The 27,277-nt window shown below is 39.7% G+C and overlaps 1 protein-coding gene across 1 annotated transcript in view; it reads left to right on the forward strand.

The window, feature by feature from the left end:
- The window catches only part of chchd3a (coiled-coil-helix-coiled-coil-helix domain containing 3a), a 237,486-nt gene that overhangs the window by 51,203 nt on the left and 159,006 nt on the right, over positions 1–27,277 (forward strand). Inside the window, exons 3-4 of the mRNA XM_072562913.1 lie at positions 1,968–2,049; positions 26,504–26,648. Coding sequence (XP_072419014.1) covers positions 1,968–2,049; positions 26,504–26,648 — 227 coding nt within the window. The remainder of the gene's footprint in view (positions 1–1,967; positions 2,050–26,503; positions 26,649–27,277) is intronic.

Here is a 27,277-nt window from a genome sequence, read left to right on the forward strand (position 1 = left end):
GCTGCCCGAGGAAGTGGTGGAGGCTGGTAGAGTAACAACATTTAAAAGGCATCTGGATGGGTATATGTGTAGGAAGGGTTTGGAGGGTTATGGGCCAAACGTTGTCAAATGGGATTGGATTAGGTTAGCATATCTGGTCAGCATGGATAAGTTGGACCCAAGGGTCTCTTTCCGTGTTATACATCTCCTTGACTCTATAACATGACCTCCCAACTCCTGAACTCAGTGTACTGACCAATAAAGGCAAGCACACCAAATGCCGCTTTCACAATCCTTCTACCTGGGACTCCACTTTCAAGGAAGTATAAGCCTGCACTCCAATGTCTCTTTGTTCAGCATCACTTCCCAGGACCTTACCATTTAGTGTATTGGTCCTGCTGAGAATGTTAACAGGGTATAAGCAGGCAGGGAAAGAGGTAAGCTCTGAGTTTTGTGAAACAAGAGTTTCAGCTGAGCATGACTCAGGTCAGACAAGAAATTGCAGTTCACAATGGGGTGCTGGAGGCAAGAGTAATGGGTTAACAAAGTGGAAAAGCATTCATTATGTGGAGCTATTTGTAACTTCTGTTTGTAACTTCATTTAACAAGGTGAAAAGTATTCATTATGTAAAGCCAGTTGACTTCATTGTGTAACAGCAGATGGCTTAATTTTTACTGTTGATGCTCGCTGATTGTAACGGTGACCAATTAATATGTATGTTGCCTTACCTGGATACCCCTCTCTGTAAAATTACTATATAATTCCTTGGTCTTCTCTAGAACAGCAGTTTCTGAGAACACACGTCACTGTGCACATGGGCAATTGTTCTCTCCCTTCAGGGCCCAAAGGAAAGATGCAGGAGGTAAAACTATACTGTGTCTCTGAGTGTTTTGCTCCAACTGATATGGGGATAGAGAAATGGTGACACGTTGATCTGGGAAAAATTTGAAACCTTTGTCAATTTTTAATGACATTTGAAACCCATGATGTCATTAACTGCTGGGGTTTGCTGAGAAATCTCTGGGATTGGTCTTGACTTTATTTAATGTGCTCCAGGATGTTCAACCATAGTTTGCCTGTTATCCATGTTTTCCTTATCATGAACCAGACCACACCCCCTCAAAATATTTTAAGGAATATTTTAATGCAAAGAAGGAAGCAGCCGGGAAGGGTTTACTGATGCTTCCAACTCGGAGACCCAAACAGCCTCTTAAAGCTACTGAAAAACCAAAACAAAGAAATCCTGATCTGAGAGCTGGCCACACCCTGTCAGGCTGATTTGGAAAAAAAACGCAAGGCCTCTCGCTATTCACTGAGGTGGCCTTTTGCCAAACAGCTCAGCAGATCTATCTCTCGTTCAATCTCTCACTTCAGGTTAATGGTTGATAATAGAACATGTGTTGCATGTATATAGGTTAGTTAAATGACTGTATTGCTTTTCTAACTTAAAATAGTAAAGTTTATTGTTTTTTTAAAACTCTGAAGTCAGACTCTGTCTATTTTCAGAAACAGCAGTTACTGGGCCCTTGCCTAACCAAAACAACTTTGATGGCCTGGTTTGGGATTATAACAAAACAAATGAAGGGTGCTTTCATTCTATCTCTGTTGCATGGTGTTTTTAAGAATATTTTAACTTTGTTCTCCTCTTAATACTCCGAATATCCATTTGTTCAATTTGGTCATGTAATACTGCAGCCCACAAGACAATGGGTTCTTAATGGTGAAATACTGGCAATCATGAAATTGATACTCAAAATCTATGAAGTGCGCCTCCATCATTGCTGAGAGGAACCAGTGCAAGGAGTTTGTGCTGTTTTTCAGTTGATGAGTTAAGTCGCATGTTTTAGTTTTCAAGACATCCAGTTGGTGTATGTTAGCCATATTTTGTGAACCTGGGTTGACTTGTGCATTCAACACAAGCGGAGATCCACATGGATTAGCTTCACGCCATGTGTACTTCTCTAAATGTTGCTTTCCTTTTCAACAGTTACTGATGACGAAGTCAGAAAACGAATGTCCAAAGAGTCGGCACAAGAACGGAACGAGCAAGATTTGAGACTACAAAAGAGGTCAGCATGGTGTGTGTGTGTGCGTGCGCGCGCGCGCACGTGTGGATTATTAAGCTTTCTTCATTCCAGCATCCTCTCCTGTTTTCTACCATGATGATATTGACTACTTGATCCCACTATGAACTCTACCCTTGGCAGTCATGAAATTGAGCTGAAAATGTGTTGCTGGAAAAGTGCAGCAGGTCAGGCAGCATCCAAGGAGCAGGAGAATCGATGTTTCGGGCATGAGCCCTTCTTCAGGAATGAGGAAAGTCTGCCAAGCAGGCTAAGATAAAAGGTAGGGAGGAAGGACTTGGGGGAGGGGTGTTGGAAATGCGATTGGTGGAAGGAGGTAAAGGTGAGGGTGATAGGCCGGAGTGGGGTGGGGGCTTGGACTGGGATGTACAAAGCTAAAAATCTGGGATTATATTCATTAGAATTTACAATGAGGTAGGATTGTATAGAAACGTATAAATGGAATAGGTAAGACAGAAGGAGAGAGGATGTTTCCACTGGCAAGTGAAATAAGGACAAGGGGGCATATCCTGAATTGGGGGAGCAGATTTAGAACTCCATCGAGAAGGAATTTCTTCACCAGAGGGTTGTTAATCTATGGAATTCCTTGCCCAGTGAAGTAGTTGACGCTATTTCAGTAAACATTTTTTGAAAGCTAAGGTACATATTTTTTGAATAATAAAGGAATTAAGGGATACGGTGAGAGCGTAGATAAGTGGTGTTAAGTCCACAAAAAGATCAGCTATGAACCTATTGAGTAGCGGAGTAGACTCAAAGGGCCAGATGGCCTGTTCCTGCTCCTAGTTCTTATGTTTTTATTTATCATTATCTCAGAAACACTTGTATTTTCTAAATTCATTCCAGTTGTATTTTAAAGTAATATTGGGGTGTCTTTTATTGATCCATTTCGAACATAATGGAATCACAAGGATAAGCAAATAGGAGTTGCTGTCGTCGTTTATTGGTGCCATACAGTAAAGGAAGCAATACAATGTGGTGACATGGTGGCTCAGTGGTTAGCACTGCTGCCTGAGTGCTATGGTGCTCTAGTTTTCTCCCACAGTTATGCACAAGCTTGGTGGATTAAGAAAATGCAAGGTCACAGGGATAGGGTGGTGGTGTAGTCCCTTTTCTGCCTTAAGTTGAAGCAAAATGCTCAGAGACACAGTATAGTTTTACCTCTTCTATCTTTATTCCAGGCCCTGGAGGGAGAGAGACATAAGTTCTCTGTCTTCTGTCTGGAACAGCAGTTTCTTTAAGGAATTAGATGGTCATTTTACAGGGAGGAGCATCCAGTTAAGGCAACATACATATTAATTGGGTCACCAACAGGAGCAATCTTTTATTGGTAGTGTCCAAAACTTGAGAGTAAAGGAACATAAATGCTGATTACCTTTGCACAGGTGGCTTATAGTTTTAGCAGTGTCAACAGTGGTGCAATTGTTTCTGAATCAGAAGGTTAGGGTTAAGATCCTATCATTATAAATTTGAGCTCAACTTTTGGCTGCCACTCCAGTGCTTTACTGAGGGAATGATGTATTTCAGATAATCGGTTAAACCAAGGCCCCATCTGTGCATTCTCATGTTTGTAGAAGAATCCATGATACTGTTGTCTTTTTCACTGATAGTATAATGTCCAATATTCTATCTCCTTAGGTAGTCCCTCACAATTGAGGATGACTTGCTTCCATTCGGTTTGATTTGAAATGGCTGTTAAGTCCAGAGCCAAGTCTGTAGACTCTGACGAATTCAGGACAGGTAGTGTTTGGCAGTACAGATAAATGACTTCCGAGGTTTGTGCACGCGCTCTGATATCTCAATTTTGCCTGTGTGTGTGTGTGTGTGTGTGTGTGTGTGTGTGTGAGAGAGACCAAGTCTCTCTTTCTGTTCATGGTATTCCATAAATTACAATTTTCCCACGAGTCACTGTGAAGTTTGACCTCTTCAGAGATGCTTCATAAACGGTCCAGAAATGTTTTCGTTGCCCTCCTGGGAATCTCCTGCCACAGGTTTTGAGTTGGGCAATTGGTTCAAGTGCCTGGGGTCTGACATACAAACTACCTATCCTGCCCAGTAGAACTAGTTTTGAGTAATTAGCATCTCGACATGGAACACATTTTTGGGAAACACACTGCATTTGGACTATCTTTTCTTGCACTACATTTTAAGACATTGTGAAAGCACTGTTGGTAGTGCTGCTTTTAGACTTCAAGGTGCCTGCTGTAGAATGTCCAGGGCATATTGGATCTTCGGCAAGACTGCTACCTGGCACATTATGACATTAGCCTTAGGTTGTATATCTTGGTCTTTCATCAGTAGGCTGTTATCATCAATGACCACCAAAGCAGATAATCCGATCACTATCAGATGTTGTTTGGAATAGCTGAAGGTAAAAACAATGACTGCAGGTTCTGGGCACCAGATTCTGGATCAGAGTGGTGCTGGAAAAGCACAGCAGTTCAGGCAGCATCCGAGGAGCAGGAATACAAACTGCCTGCTTTATTGACTGTAAATCAAAAGTGCTTTCTTGGCTGGAACATTCTTTGGGACGTTTTGAGATTATAAAAGGTATTCAATAAATATTTTCTATCCTTAACATGATGTATACTTTGCTGTGGACCAGTCATATTAAACTCTGATTGCTAGGTTTTAGTTTGTGACAAGCACTGTAATAGTAATAAAAGGAAGACTTGCACTTGAATTAGAATCCCTCAAACCAATTCAATGGATTAATTTGGTTCAAGAGCCATTTTGCACAGAGCACGTTCATACAATTTGTAATGCAGCAATATTTTTGAACAAAGAGGTCATGTAAGCTAAATATTAAGCTGCTACACAGAGTGCAGGAAGTGATGGAGATTGGTATATGGATTCTCAAATTGGTGCAAGTAGCAAAGCAGGTTGAGTAAGTGGCTAAAATGGCCTACTGTATTCTGGGTTTATTCATATAAGCACAGAGTATTAATGAAAGGAAGTCGTGGCTAAATGTTCTTAAAACACTTTTTTGGCCTGAAGCTGATCCAGTTCTTAACACTACATGTTAGAAGCGGTCTGTTACATTAAAGGGTATAAGATTGATTAGATTAGATTAGATTACTTACAGCCTGGAAAGTAATTGTTGTTTGTACAAGATGAATATTGGAGGGCAGTCGGTGTTGACTGGACTAGGTATTTTGGGAGAGAAAAATTTGGCCACAGATTTGATGAGCTGAAGTTTTTGTTGCATGTACAAATCCAGATTATCTAATTTAGCGTTTTCCTGTATGGAATGCCAATTCGTCTTTTGCTTTTATCTGCAGAGCCAGAATAAGATATCTCTTCTCTGGTATTATCTTCAAGAACAGTAACCTCTCTGTGTACCACTCTGGGATGTGAGGTTAAATTTATGTAGTTGTGTGGATGAAACCCTGACATGTTAACTCATATGCCCAAGAATTGACCCCAACTCATGTTCTACCAAAGATAAACCTGCCAGAGGCAACTTTGAGTCCAATAACCAGTCAATTTATGGATCGTGTAGAAGGTTGTCAAATGATACAGTGGGACATAGATCAGTTGCTGGTATGGGTGGAGAAATGGCACATGGAGTTTAATCCAGGTAAGTGTTATATGCTGCACTTTCGGAGATCAAATGTTAAGGAAAAGTATTCAGTTAATGGCATGAACCTGAACAGCATTGATGTGCAAAGGCATCTTGTGGCTCAAGTCCATAGCTTGCTGAAAGTAGCCACGCAATTCGAAAGAGTAGTAAAGAAGGCATATACATGCTTGCCTTTATCAATTGGGAAATCGAGTATAAGAGTCAGAGTTAGGCTACACTTAGAATATTGAGTTCAATTCTGGTCAGCACATTACAGGAAGGATGCTGAGGCTTTGGCGAGGGTGCAGGAAAGGTTTATCAGGATACTGCCTGGGTTTGAGGGGATGAATGATAACTGAAGGATAAAAAAAGCCAGGTTGTTTTCTCTGGAGTGGCGGAGGCTGAGGGAGGACTTGATTGAAGTTCATAAAGTTGAGGTGCATATCTGTGTTGACGATCAGAATCCTTTTCCCCGGAGCAGAAATGTCTCAAACTAGGGGCCATGCATTTAAGTTGAGAGGGGGAAAGTTCAAAGGGAATGCAAGGGGTAAGGTTTCTGAATCAGAGTGGTAGGAATCTGCAATGCATTGTTGGGGGTGGTGGTGGAGGGAGAGATGTTAGGCATGTTTAAGGGACCTTTAAATAAGCACATGAATACATATGGAATGGAGGGATATGGACCAAGGACAGGCAGAAGGAGTCAGTTTAATTTGGCGTCATGTTCAGCACAATGTTGTGGCTCAAAGGGCCTGTTTCTATGCTGTACAGTTCTATGTTCTAACCACTGAAAAATTGGAAGTTTCAAATTATTCATTCGAAAATAGACAGTTAATTGAACAAATTTTAGAAGTTGTTCTGAAGATTTGATCAGAGCAATAGAATTCAATAAAATGATCATGAGAAGCTATGTTTCATTGCATCAAGATAAGTAGCCTTGTTTGTGTCAAGGAAAAATGGCACCTTTTCATATAAGTAGTTTTAAATAACATCGATATCTAAAATAGAAATGATTTAGCACTTCACTAAGCTTGTGCAAATTCTATTGTGAACAGTGGCAAATGGAAACAAACAGTTACTTTAATTTTGAAATTCTCAGTAAACTGAAAATATGCTAATTATTGTACTTAATGGGCAATGTCAGGAACCAATGAAGTTGATGAATGTGATGACTGATCAAAATTGGAAACCTAGGTTTTTACCATAGTTTTTTCAAACAATTCAAAGTAACTTAATGAAGAGAAATATTAACTTTATCTGACAGAGTTGCTTTTCTCTTAATCTGGCACATAGTTACCACCTCATGTAATCCATGTTTAAAGGTTGCATAACTGATAGGATACCATTCCCCACATGTGTTAAAGTCTTCAGGCCATACTCAGCACCAATTAATTGTTTTTACTCACTCGTCGTGCATCTTTACATATCTTGCATGACTTTTCATGAAGCGAAACACTGTAATTGTGCCTCCCTTCAATTAAGTAATCACTGTATACAAATAACATCAAACTAACTTTGTTTATCTTGTTGATTGTGGATTTCTGTCTCTGACCCTTAGATTGGATTTTGTTTGTTTGAATGTGAGAATGGAGTTTTTCATTCAACTCACCACAGAATCCTTTGACTCAAACTTTGGGTTCTCACTTAGCTTCTGAAAGTTTGAGGTGCCATATGGGAGCAAGTGAATGAGGTGCTGAGGACATGAGTGAATAAGACCACCAGTTTAATTTTTTTTTTAATAAATCAAATTGAATAATTTTGAGAAATTAACAACATTTGGACAAAGAAGGCCTCAGAAGACAGAGTTGAGGATCATGAATATTTTTCAGGTGAAGGCATTGTTCTGAGACAAGGGTATCAAAGATTCTAAAGGATAGATTGGTTTGTGTTCCAAATTCCAAAATCCTTTCAGCCATGATTTTATTCAGTGGAAGAGCAGACTTGAAGGGCTGAATGGCCAACTTGTGCAAATTCATTTGTTGGCATGGAAATATAAATTGGGTCGTTAATTCAATGTGAAATGAGTCACCCCAAGAGAACCATTGTGAAGGCAAGATTGGATCAAGAGCCAAAGGGAAAAATGACTTGTGTTAAGATCAGCCATTTATTAAATCTCCAGCAATTAATGCTAAAAGGAACATAAAATAGGTCCTGTCCTGCAATGATACAATACCTACCAGAGAGCCCAGTGTTCCCAGTTCAAATCTCACCTCAGGACTTGATGCCAACAAAGTGTGTCAAAATGTGGCCAAACAGGTTGATTCTCAATCTTTTGATCCTACTCGAGTGCCAGTGGCAGACAGCAAAAGTTCACCAGTGTTCTGATTAATCAGAACTTTTGATCGTGGATATTTACAGCATAAATGCATGTATTTCATGCCATTCAGACCAAACAATTGTCATGAAAGATGTGAGAATTACATGAATGAATATCATATTAAAATTGTGGATTTTAAAATAGTGACATACGAGTTGGTTATTTTCCTGGAAGGTTTTTGTTTTAAATTAGTCCAGACTGCTCCAGAGGAACCATGACCATTTCCGGTTTGTATCCAAGAGTAGGGACCCTTTGCACATGATTGGAAGGTTGCGCTTACAACAAGAGATGCAAACATCGAAAACTATTCATGTGTTTTGGGGGTCAGAGTAGCCAAAGATTGACTGTTCACAGGAAAGGACTAAGGAATATCACATACGTTGAATTTGATTATTAATATCAATGGGATCTTTTACGGGTTTCTCCAATGGATTGTATAGGAAAACAAAATGAAACTTGATTTTTCAGAATTTTTGAAGATCTTGCAAACTGTTGCACATTAGAGAGCTTGGTTAATTGTTGATTATTGTCATCTTTTGTGCAGTACAATTATGTTGATAAACTCTACACCCTCATTTCAGTATGTTTCTATGAATACTATCATCTTAACTAGAATAAAAATAATATATGATCTAGCAAGTCTGATATCATTCTGAGATGCCACCTATCAAGTAGTACCATAGACTGGGATGATAATTCAGTAATGAGGTAGGGATAGAAATGTTATGTTTCTAAAAGTAATGGCAAAGCACAACTGCTCCTGAACCAAAACTGCTGTAATGTTTATGTGAAACTAAAAGCAACACTCCTATTTTTATCAGAAACTCTTTTTCAAGACTTCCTTCCATGGTTGCTATCCTTAATTTTACACCACTTGTCTGCATTTTTTCTCAACATTTCATCATTGAAATAAAATTTGCAAATAGGCCTCCAAGTATAAGTTGGAGAAAGTTGGTAATCCATATCCCTATTTCGTGGTATGCAAAGGAGTCACTAGTCGCTAGCTCATTAAACTCTCCAACTTCATATTTTGAAAGAAAAATCATGCTTTGAGGTGGTGGTGCGAGAGATTTTCTTTTCCTTTTATGTCCATTTTGAACCCATTAGTCGGCTGATCAACTATGAGGAATAAAAGATCAAAGCAACCCTTGATCCTATTCTCACAGTGGCATTGTCTGACCGCACATTCAGAGACGCTTCCTTACCATTTCATAGACTAAGAAAGATTTAATGAACTGCAGTTGACTGTACTGCTCCTCTGCTGAAAATCAGCAAAAACAACATGACTACCTATTTTGAATGGCATATTTTGATGTGTCGTAACCATCTCCTAACTTGGTGAAGTGCCTTGCATCTCCATTGACCCCTTCTTCACACAAGGGTAGGATGAGCAAGTTTTCATCTATTTAATTTCACAGCAATACAGTCTGTGTTTGCAACCTTGGCATCCTGTTAATCCATGAATTGAAATTGCTGTCCATTGCTTCTCTGTCACAAAGGCTGACATTTTCCAGCTAAATACTGGTATGTGCATCCACTTATTGCTGCACCCGTGCGCAAAAATCCATTCCCATGGCTTTGTCACCTTCAGACTAGATTCCAGTATTTTCATGTTCATCCATCAATCCTGTACTTGCAATCTAAAAGTTGAATTTTTTGAAACCCTTAATGATATCAAAGCTAGTTATCTCTGACCAGTCCAGACCTTCATGAGCTACAGAATGGCATCTTATGTCAGCCATCCTCATTGCCCCAACACTAAATTGTGTCTTTAGCTTTTGATCGCTCTTCTTTATGTCTCCTTTATCTTCTGTTTTTGCCTGATTTTGCCTTTTTTGGGGCATTTAGGATGCTTCTCAACTTGAGACGGTGCATTTGTTGAGGGCAGATGACCATGCTTGTTATGTTTGGAGTCATTGGTCAAATGAGAAGTCGATTTTTAACCAACTTTGTAAATTGCTTTCTTAAACTTTTAATCTGGCATAATGAACTTAAAACTGATCAAATAGTTTATTTAATTCCAATCACTCACCCAAAATAGTGTGTCAGCACGTTGTTAGCACTCCTGCCTCAGAGTCAGGGAAATGGGTTTGATTGCATTCTGTCGTGACTGTCTGTGTCAAGTTTGCACATTTTCCCCACATCTGCCTTAACTTCCTCCAAGTGCTCCAGTTTGCTCCCACAGTCCAAAGATGTGCAGGTTCGGTGGACGGGCCAGGCTAAATTGCGACTGTCCAGGAATATCCACGTTAGGTGGACTAGCCATGGGAAACGTAGGGTTACAGAGATGGGTGGTCTGGGTGGGATGCTCTTGGAAGGGTCATGTGGACTCAATGGGTTTAATGGCCAGTTTCCACATTGTAGGAATTCCACAATTCTATGAATATTTTGATTAAATGATCGAGAGTTCAACTTAAGTGATCACAACTGCTGTGCTGCATGTCCTTCTTGAGACTGCAAAAATGCTCAGCACGAATCTACAAAGTACCACTATGATAAAGATTGGTCTGTTCATCCTGTTCAGTGGTTGGTAGTCTCCTGCTTAAATATACGTTGTGGTCATTTCAATTATTGGCCCTTCTTGGGTGGTGAATTTTTTTAATGGTCCATCAGGATTTTATAGCAGCAACCTTCTTAGTTGCTATCTTTAATTGTATGCTCATAAAAATTTACTATCAACTATTCAAGCATAATTAAGTCTCGAAAATTGAACATTATTCTTAATGCCCATTTCAACATTGCTTTAACTCTGTACTACTTGGGGATACACTTTTTTTTGTCTATTTTATTGGCATTTTCATTTTAGTTTTAGTTCCTGAATATTCTTAAGGCAACCCAACATATCATGAAATATTATGCTTATCAAAATGAGGAAACTCACATTGTCCTTATATTGTGAGTGCCATAATTTAGCAGAATGAAGTTTGTGCTAGAGGGGTATACTTTATTCTAATAAAGCTTTCATTCTAAAAATGCTGTTTGCGACTTTTGAGTTAAGCAAATATTGACCTGGAGGAAAGTGGAGTTGAAGGAGTCAATTTTATATTTCACATTAAGTAATTTTGGCATTTTCCCCACAGCTGTGCTAAATTGCCATTGATAATTAGTTTGGCTCTTGTCACCCATAAAAACTCAATGGTACAGTTAATTTCAGCCAGTTGTTCGGAGCTTGTGCTTTTAATGCCACACAGTTCTCTCTAACCACCTCGAGGAAATGATGCCGCTTTATTGACAGTGGTCGAGAACAAAGTGAATCAACAGATCCCGGCATCACCAGGATCAAGGTGTCACTGAATTGAAGAGGCTCCGTTACCTTGATGAACAACCCAGTTAACAGAAACAGGCCACATGCTGAAGGGATTAAATTTTCCAGGGACGTATTGCTCTGTCAATGTGTCAGTAAATGATTCTTTGTAATCGACGGCATTCATCTTCGTAGTGAGGAGGTGGTCACTAATAGCGGAAGATAGTGCAGTGCCTCATGAACTTAAAGATGAGTTTGATATCTATTGGATGTTGTGATGCTGTGGCTGCTCTGATTTCTGCTAAAGAACTCTCTTGTCTAGTCCAGTAGAGCAGCACTCATCTCATGGAACATGTTGTAGAAAGCATGCAGTTGAGTTGCTTTTCACGTGAGTGGCACTTGTAACAACAAGAGGGACTTGATCACTTGGTGTTTTCGATGTGGCTCAACAAAATTTAGTGTTTTGCCTGTAATTTGGTTCTTCATCTGAAATTCCAAACTATTCTTGACAAACATGAGATAACATTTGAGTCAGTATGTTGCTCAAGCATTTTTTAAAATTAATTCATAGGACATGGGCATCAGTGGCTGGCTGGCTCGCATTTGTTGCCCATGAGAAAGTGATGCTGAACTGCTTCCTTGAACCGCTGCAGCTCACATCCTGTAGATAGATCCACAATGCCCTTAGTGGGCGAATTCCAGGATTATCACCCAGCACCTGTAAAGTAATGGCAATATCTTGCTGAGTTGAAAATGTGTTGCTGGAAAAGCGCAACAGGTCAGGTAGCATCCAAGGAGCAGGAGAATCGACGTTTCAGGCATTAGGCCTTCTTCAGGAATGAGGAAAGTGTGTCCAGCAGGCTAAGATAAAAGTTAGGGGGGAGGGGCATTGGGAATGCGATAGGTGGAAGGAGGTCAAGGTGAGGGTGATAGGCCGGAGTGGAGGTGGGGGCGGAGAGGTCAGGAAGAAGATTGCAGGTTAGGAAGGCGCTGCTGAGTTCGAGGGATTTGATTGAGACAAGGTGGGGGGAGGGGAAATGAGGAAACTGGAGAAATCGGAGTTCATCCCTTGTGGTTGGAGGGTTCCGAGGCGGAAGATGAGGCGCTCTAACAAAGGATCCCAATATCTTGCTGAGTCAGGATGTTGAATGGTTTGGAGGGAAATTTGCAAGTGGTGTGTTCCCATGTACCTGCTGTCTTTGTCCGTCCAGATGGGAGAAGTCATGGTTTTGCAAAATACTGTCAAAGGATCTTTTCTAAGATGTAGATGTGTGAGATGGTCTGACTGGCTGTAACACTACAGGCAACGTGATGTTAGTTATTTTAATTTGCCTGGAACCAGATACACTCCATCACAAGAAGTGATGCGAACATCCTGGACTGTTTACCTTTTCTGCATTTGTTTTCATTCAGTCATGGGATCTGGGCATTGTTGTCTCGGCCAGCATTTATTGCCCATCCCTAATTGCGCAGAGGGCAGCTAAGAGTTAACCATATTACTGTGGGTCTGTAGCCACGTGTCAGCCAAACCAGGTAAGGATGAAAGACTTCTTCCTTGAAGAACATTAGTTAACCAAATGGGTTTTTCGAGCAATCTGCAATGGTTTCCAGATCATCTTTAGATTTGAACCCAAGTTCCCAGAACAGTGGCTGAGTTTCTGGATTAATAGTCTAGCGGTAATACCACTTGGCCATTGCCTCCTGTTTAATGGGAACCATTTATTTTGAGTAAGTAGAGGATATCTTTGAAGAATCATTTGATCTTACCCTCAGAAAATTCCAACTTAAAATTTTATCTGTGCAACATTTCACTGCTTCATGAACAAAGTCCTCAGATGTCCACTTCTGCAAGTTGCCCTTTCTCAGATAAGCTTGAAAATTACTGACTTTAAAAAGTGTCACTATTAAGCAAGAGCTTCACAGTAGCCAAGAGCACATTTATGTTCTGAGAGAGCATGAGTTATTTGTTTCAGAAAAGCCATGTGGTGAAGGTCCCAAAAGCTGTGGTACAAGAGAACTCTTGTATCCCAGGAATCATGTTGTCAAGACACACTCACACACCATGCTTTTTACTGGTTTTGTCCTGATTGTTGTATATTTGGCAATCTTATTGTAAGGCTGACTTTGTTTATTTTCTGCCTCTGTCTCTCTCTGCAGTGAAACATGTTCCATCTCTTCCCTTCTCTCATTTTCTCTTTTTTATAAACTGGATTTGTTTCATCTATTTCCCTTTGTGTTTTCTGTTACTCATCTTGCATCGCCATTATTTCATCAGATTCTCCCCTTCTGGCACAAGGAACCAGTGTTTAGCACAAATCTGTACTGTGGCTCATCGTTCAATAAGTACCCTGAACTACACTCTTAAGACATTCTGTCATCTTAAAAACAAATTACTCAAAAAGAAATCAATATATTCTCAATATCGATCTCCGGTAAGACTCTGAATTTGAAACCTGTACAGCTGTTTGTGACAGATGCTATATTCTAATGAGTCAAGCAGTCCTATTTCAGATGTTGGATTATTACAAAATAACCATTCAAGGAAATTTGTTTCTCTGAAATCTCCAATCTCGAGCGTTCTACTCAAAGTTAGGCCTAACATGACTGCATCTGTATGCACTTGAAGAACAATTATTAGTGAGATATCTGGATGGTTGATTTTCGCTGCGGAGTGACACCAACAGTGTGGGTTCACGTTCTGCAGTGGCTGAGGTTAGACAAAGATTCTGTCTTTGAACCTGCCCTTGCCTGAAACATGGTTCTCAGATTAAACACAGCCCTGTGGCCCTTCAGATTGGAGAGCAGTCCTGTGGCCTCTAGAATTACAGCAACTTGACCTTAAACAGTGAGATTAACGTAGAAATAGAACATAAAACAGTACAGGAACAGACCTTTCTATTCTCCATGTCTATACCAACCATGATATGTTCCTAACTAGTCACGTGGTCTGTATCCCTCTATTCTGTCTATTCATGTATCTGTCTAAATGCCGCTTAAATGTTGCTGTCATGTCAATGTGCAAAGATAGTGTAGCTGACATTCTCATTCGCTTCAAATTCAGAGTTTTTGTAGTCATTGATATGTCGGTTCACGTCACCAATTTAAGCGCACAGCACCAATCAGTGGCCAGCTCATCTTCATCTTTTGGTTAAGAAAGACTGTGTTTTCAAGGACAACATGTAGGCTTATTACTATTCCACACTGAGTTATGGAGTCTTGTATTCACACAAATAGGATTTGAATTTAACAGCTGGCCCAATAGGTAGCATCGTAGATACTTCAATTCTACACTGTAAGATCACAGGTTAGCACAGACTTGATCGGCCTTTTCTGTGCTGTGTGACCCCCTTTCCAGCATGTGGCCCATAAAGTTGACTGTTCAGACATTTCAAGTACTCCTCCAAGTGCTTTTTAAGCTTGTATGGTTTGATGCTTGTACTACTCTTAACCAGGCATTCTGGGTTTCAAAAAAAGTTTCTTCAAACTCTGTCTGAACTCCCTACCCTTCACACCAAAATTATGCCCTCTCATTATTGACTTTGTCAGCCTACTTACATGCTCAAACCAAATTAAAACCCAACAATATGATTCATAGCCAAGAGAGATGAATGTGCTGCCAGCTTCATCAGCACCACTGTAACATAGTAATTTCACAAACTGTCCTATTAACTTGGTCAGAATGTAAATGGTATGAGTTCTGAGTGCTTAATTATTGGGGCACCTTACTGAGTAGCTAGCGTTGTCAATTGGCTGTTATTGCAAATGTTATTGAATTTAGATTTTTTAAAAAAGTATACAAGGTAAAAAAATCATGCAGAGGAAACAAGTGTCAGCAATTATTGTATTACCAGTAGGATTTCAGTGAAGTGTTACGTGCGACATGCGAATGCTTGAAAATCCAAACAGAAAAAATAAATTGCTTCAAGATTTCAGAATATGAAAAGAAGTACAGCAAAAATTCTTTGTGACCATTTGATGCTGTGTAATATGCAATTGAGAAACCATTCATTGCGGTTTTGTGTTCATTGTAATAGTGTCTTGATTTGAATTGGGTGTTAACAGCTGTATGCATAGGATCATTAAAAAATGAAACCAGTTAGGCTATTTGGTCCATCAAGCTTATTCCACTGTTCAGTGAGATCATAGATCTAATTATAGCTTTAACTCTGCATTACTAATTGTACCTGTGAACACAAAATTTAAAAATACTTCCTGAAGTGCAGCTCTTGCTAGAAACATAATGCTACTGAATGCAAAATTGACATATGTTATAGTTTCAATTCTGAAAGGTAAGAAGCATGATATGGTAGTCCAGATCCCGAAGCTGATTAACTTAAACGTGAGGTTTTATTGAGAGCAACACTTAATTCTTTGAGATGGTTAATAGGAAAAAAAACCTTATTATTTTGCCATTTGAATATTTTTTAGTTGTATTGGTCAAGTATAGTGTCAGTTTTATTCTCCAGTAACATAAATAGTGTTAACAGCTTAAGAGAGCTCAGTTTCATTCAAATGTGGCTTCCTTCATTGCTGATTAGAAACTTCAGACATATTACAACAGTTATTAACTATATTTGAAAGGAAAGCTCATGCATTCGTGGGATGATTGTCAAATCCCATCAATATGAATATCTGAGCTTTTATGAAGAAGTTGGTTGACGTGGATGAGATATTCTGGATTAGTGATGCTGGAAGAGCACAGCAGTTCAGGCAGCATCCAAGGAGCTTCGAAATCGACGTTTCGGGCAAAAGCCCATCATCAGGAATAAAGCTTTATTCCTTTATTCCTGATGAAGGGCTTTTGCCCGAAACGTCGATTTCGAAGCTCCTTGGATGCTGCCTGAACTGCTGTGCTCTTCCAGCACCACTAATCCAGAATCTGGTTTCCAGCATTTGCAGACATTGTTTTTACCTAGTGGATAAGACATTAGCTGGACATTACTAGTGCATATCTGTGAAATCAGGTATTCATTCCAGTCATGAGGAAAGCTTCTTTGGAAGCTTAAGCTGTGATGAATAGATGCTGTAAGTTATGAATTTGTGAGCTGGACTTCACAAAACAGCTAAAATAAGTCTCAGTAACCTAGAAAATGGAGATCTGAGGTACATGCTTATTTGCAGGATTTTATGCTTGATAAGTTTTTTGTATCCGTTGTACTGATAGAAACAGCAACTCTTATCACTAGATGACCCATTTCTGCTTGTTCCTTACAGAAGCAATTCAGCATAGGTGGAATACTCAAGCACTCAATTAGTGTGGCATTACTTTCCAAAATCTCAACTGTAGAATTCACTCAATTCCAAGTTTTTTAGGCTGGGTATTGATACTATGGTTAATTTAATTAAATGAACAAAGCTACAACTTCAATATGCCAGCAAAATGAATGTGTGACAATTTCAGTCAAAGACTTCTTCAGGCTGAAACCTTAGGTAATGTGTTGGATAAGGGAAAATGCAATTGCTGGAACAAAATTTAAAAAGGAGCAACTATATAACAACTATATGCTCCTGACTGCTTTTCATAATAATAAACATCAGAACGATGACAAATGATGGTGGCAATCAGTGTTGATGAAAACTACAAATTAGTTTTAGACTTCATACACCAGAGAAGAGCTTAAAAATTTAAGGAGAGAGCAACATCATGTTGATTGTTGGAAGAAATGATTCAAGGTTTCGAAGTTTTTTTTTGTCTTGAAGTTTTGAAGCTTTCTGTCTCATGTCGACATGTTTCATGGACTAATGTGATAGAGCCAAATGAGAAATTAAGTGGGACTGACTGCAGCAAATATCATATCCTTCTGATAATCACGAATGCAGCCGTTTACATGAATTAATGCACTTGGATTTCTCAAAACATCCTAGTCAACACCCAGTTCTCTCAATCTGTCATATGACTTCTGTATCAGTTTGTTTTTCTCAGTTTCTCAACACACACACATGCGCACACAAGCAACACACACCCCTCATTTTCTCAGGTGAGCCAAAAAACAATATGCCAGTGTTGCAGTATTGAGTGGGATCTGAGCAAACGAGGTTAGATGCCCATCTGAATCTACCAAAAAAGGAATCTCCATTCACTTTAACAGCAGTCTGCTGACTGCCCATTCTTTAAAACTACCTGCTACCAGGAAATGATGGGAATAGCACAAATGGACTTTAATTGCATTACCTCCTTTTTCGGAAAATGAGAGAAAGCCAGAGGTCAGGGAAACGACAGCTGCCCCCAACTCTGACTTTGTGTAACAAAGGCAGCCTGTGTCTGAGTGGTTCAAGGAAAGACTGACTTGCACACTTAAAGAAGAGTCATTGTTGGGACAAAATACCCTATCCATCTGCAGTTTGATACTCCCATTGGTCAGTTCGGGGCTGGGCATGTTTAAATGATCAATTCAAATTTCAGAGCCCATAACATAGTTTCTGGTAGGAGTGAGTATCCTCCGACATCCTAACCAGCACCACCAATTCTTTATCATGTCAGTCTACCATTCGGTCATCAAGAGCCATAATCTAGCATGTAACTAAATTAATTCAGGTCTTCATGTACTTGAAGAATTGAAACCTGTTATTTTCATGCTTTCAAACAAAAGCTTCAAATGAGCTTCTTGAACAGGTTTGAGCAGTAGTGAATATTGTATTTTAATGAAATGAACTCTTAGTGAAATCCACTGACAAGCCAACTTGCTGGTTATCTCCTACATCAGGTATCTTTAGTTACTCACACCAATCAAAGCTTCAAGAGAGATTTGATTTATCCACAGATAAAATCCAAAGGTCTCTGAATTGAGCATTTATTGTTTGTCCCTTTTTAAAAGTTGTGGTTCATCGTCACTATTTTGAAATCCATTTTGATGGGCTTTCTAACTTATTGGAAATGAAATAATTACTGATGTTGTATATTTGTACCCTTTGACAATGATACAACTTTGATTATACATAAATACATACATTACAAACTGATCATATTTCTGTACATGGCATTATAAAAGTTTAACTAATGATGCTTTTCTGAGGTTGTGTGCATTGTTGCTGGAAAAGTAATCAACATTTATTTTGAATCTGTACATTGAAAGCACTGTTGAGGATGTTTCTTTCCTCCAGTATGAATTGCCAGGTTGAATGCAAAATGGGGTTTGGATCCATGGAGGCGAGGCATCAAGTGGCCAATCAGATCAGTGCAGGCATAATAACTGCCACTTAAATGTTGACCAAAGGATAGATTGTCTGCATCCTCGCCTTCACGTTGATCATTTAGACTGCATTCTAAAGAATGAATTATTGGCATTGTTTGTTTCATGCAAATCATACCAAAAATTAGATATCAAGGAATTAAATTTTGTCTTTGCCCCAATTTTTCCAACAAAGACGTGCAAAATTGTAATCACAACTTAGGTTTAGCTTTACTTATGTCAAACTAAATAACAGTTTTACCTGATTCGTGCTACGTCTTCAGTTTTGGGCTCCTTTGGACTGAATAACTGTGATTGCAAATTAACACCCATGGACATTCTGGCCCGTTTTGCTAAATGGCATATGTTACAACAGTATTGCAGTAAGCTCACAGCTGTGTTGGTCTGAATAACAACAAAGCTTAGCAGAATTGAGGTTCTGTTATAAGCACTTATTTCCTCCAAACTTACTTAAATTGTATCAGAAATTGTTAATCTGAAATGAAAATACATAGCCAATAGCGGCAATATATAACACAAGGTTCTCATTCATGCATGCAAATGTTCATTCTGTTCAATTATTTTTAATCGAAAGAAAAAAAAGGGATAAATGAGTCTCATTAAGAAAGGAAACCCCCTCAGGGGACACTTGTAAAAATGAGATTTTTTTTCTTGAATCGATATGGCTTGACCTTTTTTTAAACCATGCTCTTTGAAATATTAACATTCATTGATTTTTATATATGGATGTATTTACCAGAAATCCTATTATGTTAACTGAAAAATGTGAACTAAATTAATAGTCCTTGAACAGTTTGGAATTTAAATGTCTCATATTACATCGATAAAGGAAATGTGTGTATACTTGGAGTTTTGTGACAAAATTTTAATTTCATCTTAATCTGAAAATTGCCTTCATAGACCTGATTCTAATCATGGGGAGCTGCTTCCTCCGTTTGTTCATGAACTGAATCATTTCGTTTTCTCCAAGTCTGAGATGTGTTGAAGTCATTTTTTTTTTCTTTTTAGGGGGTCCTCCTGCTTGGCCATATGGGTTTTTTACCAAATTCACCACATTAACTACCAACGCAGCCCCTGTGGCATCTCTCATGTCTTTTTCTGACCCCAGCTTCCCACTTCCCATGTATAAAACAACCTGTCACTCAGTGCATCTTCCAGAATTCACTGGCATCCCTTACACTATTGCTATCTTTAAAAGACTGTGGTGCACCTCGGGATGCAGTCAAGAGCTGCCCTGTGTAGTTTTTAACGTTTCACTCTGGCATGGCACATGGGGAAATGGAGGTCCTGCTGGAAGGGGCAATGAGACGCCAGGCTTCCACTTCCCCTGGGACCAGCAGTGGAGGCTACAATACCAGACCATGCCAGCTGGCCTGAGGTTGCTACCCATGTTAAGGCAATCTCAGGTGTCTGGGGGAAAGCTTCGCAGTATTATATGTTGAATTACCTTTGCCACTCTGCCAGTGTATGTGCCATCACCCTCCCTCTAATAAGACACAAGCTTTCTTTGCTGCTATACCCACCTTCTGCCAAAGCTTGTACTCCCCTATTCTCACTGTTGTCTTAAACATCTTGCCTTAGTTGCTCTCACCCACTATTCAGAACATCTCTCCGCTTGCACCAACAGTGACAGTAACACTTATTTTCACCTTCAGATATTATAGCTGCCTGATTATTATAGCAGTGAAGCATCTGCTAATTATATTAAAAGAATTGGTGGTTGTCTGGTTCACATTGAGCTCTTCACCCTTACGTGAAGCTCATGCTGACTCTGTCACACCGTGAATGACTGACCATATTGATCCCCTGGACTGACATTGGAGGCTGCATTTTGACTTATTTGTCCAGGTCCCTCTGACAGAAGGGTATCCCCATTGACCTAACAGAGGTCTGCTGACGGCCATGATAAGCTTGCTAGCATTGTGTCTGCATTAAATAGCAAGTCAAGACAAAAATAATGTGTTACCTGTGTCTCTGGCTGAAGGGACAAAGTGCAAAAAGCAAGGCATGGGTGCTGTCAAGGTTCTGGGGATGCAGACTGGTTCAGTCTGTGAGCTGGACATGTGTCCCTGAATACAAAAGCGGCTTCACAGCAGCATAACAATTAAACAATGCAATATTGTAATTCAGAAGTGCCTTGTAAGTGTATCATGACGGTTGTTTGAGGCTGGCACATTAGATGGGCATTAACAGAAGAAAAGATCAGTCTTAATTGGTGACTTGAAATTTCCTAGTGTGAAACTAGCCATGCTGCTTCACAGTAAAAGGAAGAGGAACAGGAGTAGGCATTTCAGCCCCTTGCACCTGCAATACCATTCAATAGAATCATGGCTGATCTCATCTCTGCTTCAGCTCCATTTTCCTGCCTGGTCCCTTAATTCTTCAACACAGTATTAATTGAAGATATGTCTACCTGCTTCTTAAATTTAGTTAGTTCCAGCATCTACCTGCTAATGCCTTGCAGTTGCAGTAACACTTCCCTCCTTTTATTCTCTATTCATTTAGCATGATTGCCAAAATTCCATTTGCATTCCTATTAACTGCTGTACTTGCATAGTAGTTTTCTTTGATTCATACACAAGGGTGCCCAGATTCATCTGCATTGAAACACTTTGACATTTCTCTCCATTAGAGTATAAATTGCCTTAAAAGCATAAAAGATGGAGCAAGGTGCTCCTGACATCATGATCGTCCTCCTGACGTTTTCGTCTGATTCTGCCACAAATCTCTCCAACCCCTATAAGGTTCCACCCTGTCCTGTTTTATTGGTGTTTGCTAAACTAAATTGAACTGCTTAAGTGGCATAACTATTGGTAATATTTCCCAGAAACGGTGATTGACTTATTTTTCAGTGCCTTCACAGTTATCTGGATAAATGGTGCAGACAGTTGTGTGCAGCAAGCTACAACAATCAGCAAATCAGATGAACGGCCAGATAACTCAGTTTTTCTAGTGTTGGTTACAAAAGGAATCTTGGACCATTTGGTAAATGTGCGTTTTTTGTGATTATTAGATCATGACCATAATTGTAATATGACAGAATTCACCCTGCAGTTTGAAACTGGAATCAGTTGAAACAGTATTACAATTGAGTTACAGTAACCAAAAAGTCATGAGGGAGGAGATGGCCAGAGTTGGGAAACCTAGCATGGAAGACAGTGGAACAGCAATGTCTGAAGTTTCTGCAGGTAATTTGGGAGACAAAGCAGAAATTCATCCCAAGGAAGAAACGTAGGAAGGGAAGATAAGGCAAGTGGGGCTGACAAGGTAAGTCAAGGGCAGCGTACAGGTAAAAGAAAAAGCTCTCAATATGGTGAAGATTATTGGGAAGCCTTTAAAAGCCAGCAGAGGATAACTTTTTAAAAAAATTAAGGGGGGAGAAAATAAAATATGTGAGTAAGTACATTAGTAATACAAAAAATATGCAAAAGTTTTTTTCAGCTCCAAAGTGAGAGGACTGAAAATGAGGCTAGTGAAGTAGTCATTTGGAGCAAAAAAAAGTAACAGAAGAATTGAAGAGGTAATTTGTATCAATTTTCACATTGGAAGACACCAACAGACCAGAATTTAAACAGAATCGGGACAGAGATGAGTGTATGGGCCATCATCAAGAAGGCCATCAAGAAGCTGAAAGGTCTGAGGGTGGGTAAATCACCTGGACCAGATAGGCTGCACCCCAGAGTTCTCAAGGAAATAACTGAGGAGATTGTGAAGGCATTGGTGGTGATCTTAGAGGAATCACAGGAGTCATGAGGGTCTCAGAAGACTGAAAAATGGCTAATGTAGCCCTGCAGTTGAAGGGAGAGAGGTGGAAGACCGGAAACTGTAAGCTTTTTAGCCTGACCTGTGTTGGTAAAATTTCAGAGTAAAATTTAAGACTGAGATTGTGGAATACTTGGAAGTACATCATAAAATAGAGCCAAGTCGACACTGTTTTATCAAGAGAAGGTCGTGTCTGACAGATGTGTCGAATTACCTCCACAAAAAGTGAGCAAGTGAGATAAAGTCAAGCCTGTGGACATGATTTATATGGATTTCCAGAAGGCCATCGACAAGGTCCAACATAGGCGGCTAAATAAGATATGAGCCCTGGTGTTCATGGCAAGATATTATCAAGAATAAAGGATTGGCTAATTGGTTGAAGGCAGAGACTCATAATAAAAGGGCCTTTTTCAGGATGGTAGCCAGTGACTTGTAGAGTTCAGCAGGAGTTAATGTTGCGGACACAACTATTCGTGTTACATATTAAGAATCCAGATGAAGGAACTGAAGGCATTGTTGCTCTGTTGTAGGTGGAAGGACCGGTAGTGTTGAGGAAGTGGGGAGGCTGCACAAGGACTTGGATGTACTAGGAGAGTGGGCAAAGAAGTGGCAGATGGATTACAATGTGATAAATTGATCGCCTTTGGTTGGAAGAAGGGTACAGAACCCTGCATTCCTCAAACTGTTTTCTCCTTACATACTCAGTGTTTTCATCTTCTTGTGAGCAACCTGTAAATTACAAGAACAGAGATGTACTGCTGAGGCTGTCTAAGGCTTTGTCCAGAGCATGTTTGGAAAATTGTGAGCCCTGTATCACAGGAAGGATGTGCTGAGCTTGGAGGAAGGCCAGAGGTGGTTCACAAGAATGATCCCAGGAATGAAAGACTTGTCATATGAGGACTGGTGGAGAATTCTGGATCTGTATCCTGTAGAGTGGAGAAGGATGGGAAGCGGTGGTATTCTGATTTCATCTTCAAAACTACTGGGAGACCTGGATCACGTGGATTTAAACAAGATGTTTCCAATCAAAGAAGAGCACCGGTTCAGAGTAAAGAGGCCACCCTTTCAAACTAAGATGAGAAGTAATTTCTTCAGCCAGTCAATCTGTCGAACTGATGGCTGCAGAAGGCTTTGGTGGCAAGTTATTTAAAACACATTAGATACTTTCTACTTTAGGAAGGGGCGGCACGGAGGCTCAATCGTTAGCACTGCTGCCTGACAGCACAAGGGACCCGGTTCAATTTCAACCTCTGGCGACTGTCCGTGTGGAGTTTGCACATCCTCCCCGTGTCTGTGTGGGTTTCCTCCTCATGCTCCAGTTTTCTCTCTCAATCCAAAGATGTGCAGGTTAGGTGAATTGATCATGCTAATTGCCCATAGTGTTCAGGGATGTGTAGGTTAGGCGCATTAGTCAAGGGAAATGCGGAGTGATAGGGAAGTGGGTCTGGGTGGGCTCCTGTTCAGAGGGTCAAGTGTGGATTTATTGAGCCAAAGGGCCTGTTTCCACACTATAGAAATTCTACTTCAAAAGGGGATCAAGGATTATGGAGAGAACCAGTAGAATGCCATTGAGAAATGGGTGAGATAAGATCGACTGGTAGAGCAAGCTGAATAGCTTGTTTCTGTTTCTATATTTTAGGGTCTTATAATTGCAGAAAAGCAGTCAAAGAGTAACTTAGCAACCATCAGGAATAACAGATGTATGGAATTGAGACAAAGGCAATTCTCTAATTTCTGAGCACTAGTTTTCAAGCATCTTTGCTCTGAAGTGCAACTACAGGCTTCAACTCATTCCAGCATTTTTAAAAATTTTTTTATTGATTGGGAATCTTTTGCATCTGGAAATTCCTCCCCTTGCACAAGATCAAGCCTCTGCACGTAAGTTCTGTTCAATTTCGAATACGAAATTCAAAAAAATCAAAGGTCCTTAGGCAGTACTTTGCAAACCTATGACCGCTACCATTTCGAAAAAAATAAGGGCAGTAGATCCATAGGAACGCAATGATCTATAAGTTCCCCTCCATGCCATTCACCACCCTGACGTGAAAATATATTGTCGTTCCTTCACAGTTGTTGGATCAAAATCCTGAATTCCTTCCTTAACAGCCGGTCTAGAAGGCAATCCATCATCGCTTTCTCAAGGACAAAGAGTTGCTGGGCAAAGTTAAAAATAACACAACACCAGGTTGTAGTCCAACAGGTTTATTTGGAAGTGCAAGCTTTCGGAGCACTGCTCCTTCATCAGGCAACTGTGGAGCAGGTTGATAAGAGTGTCATGCAAATGATGCAATGTATTGAACAAACCTAGATTGCTGTTAAGTCTTTCATGTTTTAGGATAGGTTGCAGGTTTTGCATACATAAATCCCAGATCTACTTTCCAGTCGCATTCTCAGGATAATTTCAAGTTTTATTTTTTAAAAAGGACATTTCAGCTCAGACAGTGCATTAAAGGTGTGATGTTTGTCTGTATCCTGATCTTGAGGCAGACTGGTTCTATTTCCGAAGTAGGAATTTGGTTTGACGAACAGGTTTACACCTTTATCAAGTCTAGTGCAGAACTTCACCACCCCTTGAGGAAAAACAGCTATTCTACAGGAATGAGAGGACAACAGTACAGCACAAAGTATGTGAAACACATTTCCAGTTTTAGCCATTTAAACAAGGTATTACTTTTGGAAGTTGTTCTTAAGTTGAAAAAATTGTCAAATTTGTTATTTTCAGTCTCTGGGGAATGAAACAGGCAACTGGTCCCTTTTAAGCAAGTATTCTGTTCATATTCAACCAACGTTTTCCCTTCAATTGAACTGCACAGTTTTGATAGCTTTGAATAATAAAGTAAATTTAGTTTTTATGTTGCTCCCACTTCAGAATCATCACGTAGTTCCCAGTGAAGTGAAATACTGTCTGTGTGCTTTGTCACACCAGATATACTGAACTGAAAACAGACAAGCGCATAGCTTTTTTTTTAAAATATCACCTTTTTGGATGCATTGGAGAGAATATTTCTAACTTCCCAGATTGAAAGTTTTTTCTTTGATGTAATGCTATTGTTTATCCTTATTTGCCAAGAGGACAAATTGGTGAAGACACTTTATAGCTGTGTCATGGTGACACTGAAATTGATTTAATGAAATATTTCAGCACTTGTAAGGCTTGCAATTTGGTGTCCAGTTCAAGTAACCAATACTTGTATGTGGCCCATGCCTAAGAAAATGACACCAACACCTATTGTTGGTGATGTCTTCAGGATAAGCCCAAGTAGAATTACCCACTTTTTTACCAGAAATTGGTCACAAATGTTTCTCCATTTAGAGTCGTAGAGATACACAACAGAAGCTTCAATCCAACACGTTCATGCCAACCAGATATCCCAAATTAATCTAGTCTCATTTACCAGCACTCGGTCCATATCCCTCTTTATCCTTCCTATTCATAGAGCCATCCAGATGTGTCTGAAATGTTGTAATTGTACCAGCCTCCACCACTTCCTCTGTCAGCTCATTCCGTACATGTAACATCCTCTGTGAAAAAGTTGCCCCTTGGGTCCCTTTTAAATTTTTCCCCACTCACCTTAAACCTATACACTCTATTTCTGGACTCCTCACTCCTTCCAGGGAAAAGACCTTGTCTATTTACCTTATCCATGCCACTCATGATTTTATAAACCTCACTAAGGTCACCCCTCAGCCTCTGCTTTTGGGAAAGTAGCCCCAGCCTATATAGCCCCTCACAATAGCTCAAACCCGCCAACCCTGGCAAAATCCCTGTAAATCTTTTCTGAATCCTTTCAAGTTTCATAACATCCTTCCTATCGGATGGAGATCAGAATTGCACACAATATTCCAAAGGTGGCCTAACCAATGTCACGTATAGCAGCAACATGACCTCCCAACTGCTATACTTTATGTTCTGACCAATAAAGGAAACCATTCGAAATACTTTCTTCACTATGCTATCTACCTGCGACTCTATTTTCAAGGATATATGAACCTGCACTCCAAGGTCTCTTTATTCAGCAGTTTTCCCGAGGACCTTACCATTAAGTGTATGAGACCTGCCCTGATTTTCCTTTCCAAAATTCGCACCACAAAATTAAATTAAATTCCATCTACCACTCCTCTGCCCACTGGGCCATCTGATCAAGATCCCATTGTAATCTGAGGTAATCTCCTTCGCTGTCCACTACACCTCCAATTTTGGTGTCATCTGCAATCTTACGTGATGATACCTCCTATGTTCACATCCAAATCACTTAAATAGATGATAAGAAGTTGTTTTGGTCAGTGCTGAAACTGGAATGGGACTCAGGATAACCTTCATAATTATATAGTTTTATAAGTTGTCATATATTTTTTCTTTTGAAATACAGGCTTGAACATGATAAACCGTATGTTCACGATGAGATTAGCAAGGTTCTTCAACGTGAGCGAGATGCAGCAAGCGACAATCTTATAAAAGCTATTTTGCGAGAGAGAGCACTGACTGAAGAGGAACGTGTGAAAGCCAAGCATGCTGTAAGTAAAATAATAACCTTTGGTTACTGTTGTACCTTTTGGTTTTGAAATTATGATTCTCATCTGATGATTGTCAATGCTCATCGTCGAATGTTTAATTTATTCAAGAATGTTTAACAGGAGTCAACCATGTTAACAACTCTATTCCGTTGAGTCCCCAGCAAATCTCCTTCATGCATTGATAGGTACAATGATCATTTTTCAAGCTTGTATTGTGTCTGCCAGTATTGGTTATAATGTAGTATTGATTGCTGCGGTATCCATGTTGGTAAACATGCTGCCCTTATCACATTCCTCCCTTGGGTTAATAGTTGACTTGCAGTTTTGTGTGTCTTTCTAGATTAACTAACATCTTCATGTTGGTTGGGTAGAAGTAACACTGTTCATGATATTGTCCACTGCTGTTCACATTTGGTTGAAACAGGACCACGGAGCTTTGATCTGACCATTAGTTTTGGGGTTGCTTAGCGCTCTCATACTCCATCCTTTGTTGAGCATGCATGTTATCCTGTGTTGTAGCTTTACCAGGTTAGCTTCTTTTTTTTTTGGTAAGATTGGAATTGCTGTTAACACATTTACTGCAAGAGTTTGATCTCCCAGTGTGATTTTAAGAGAAGAATGAGAGTTAC

Source organism: Chiloscyllium punctatum, chromosome 44, assembly GCF_047496795.1.
Source record: "Chiloscyllium punctatum isolate Juve2018m chromosome 44, sChiPun1.3, whole genome shotgun sequence".
Taxonomy (NCBI): Eukaryota; Metazoa; Chordata; class Chondrichthyes; order Orectolobiformes; family Hemiscylliidae; genus Chiloscyllium; species Chiloscyllium punctatum.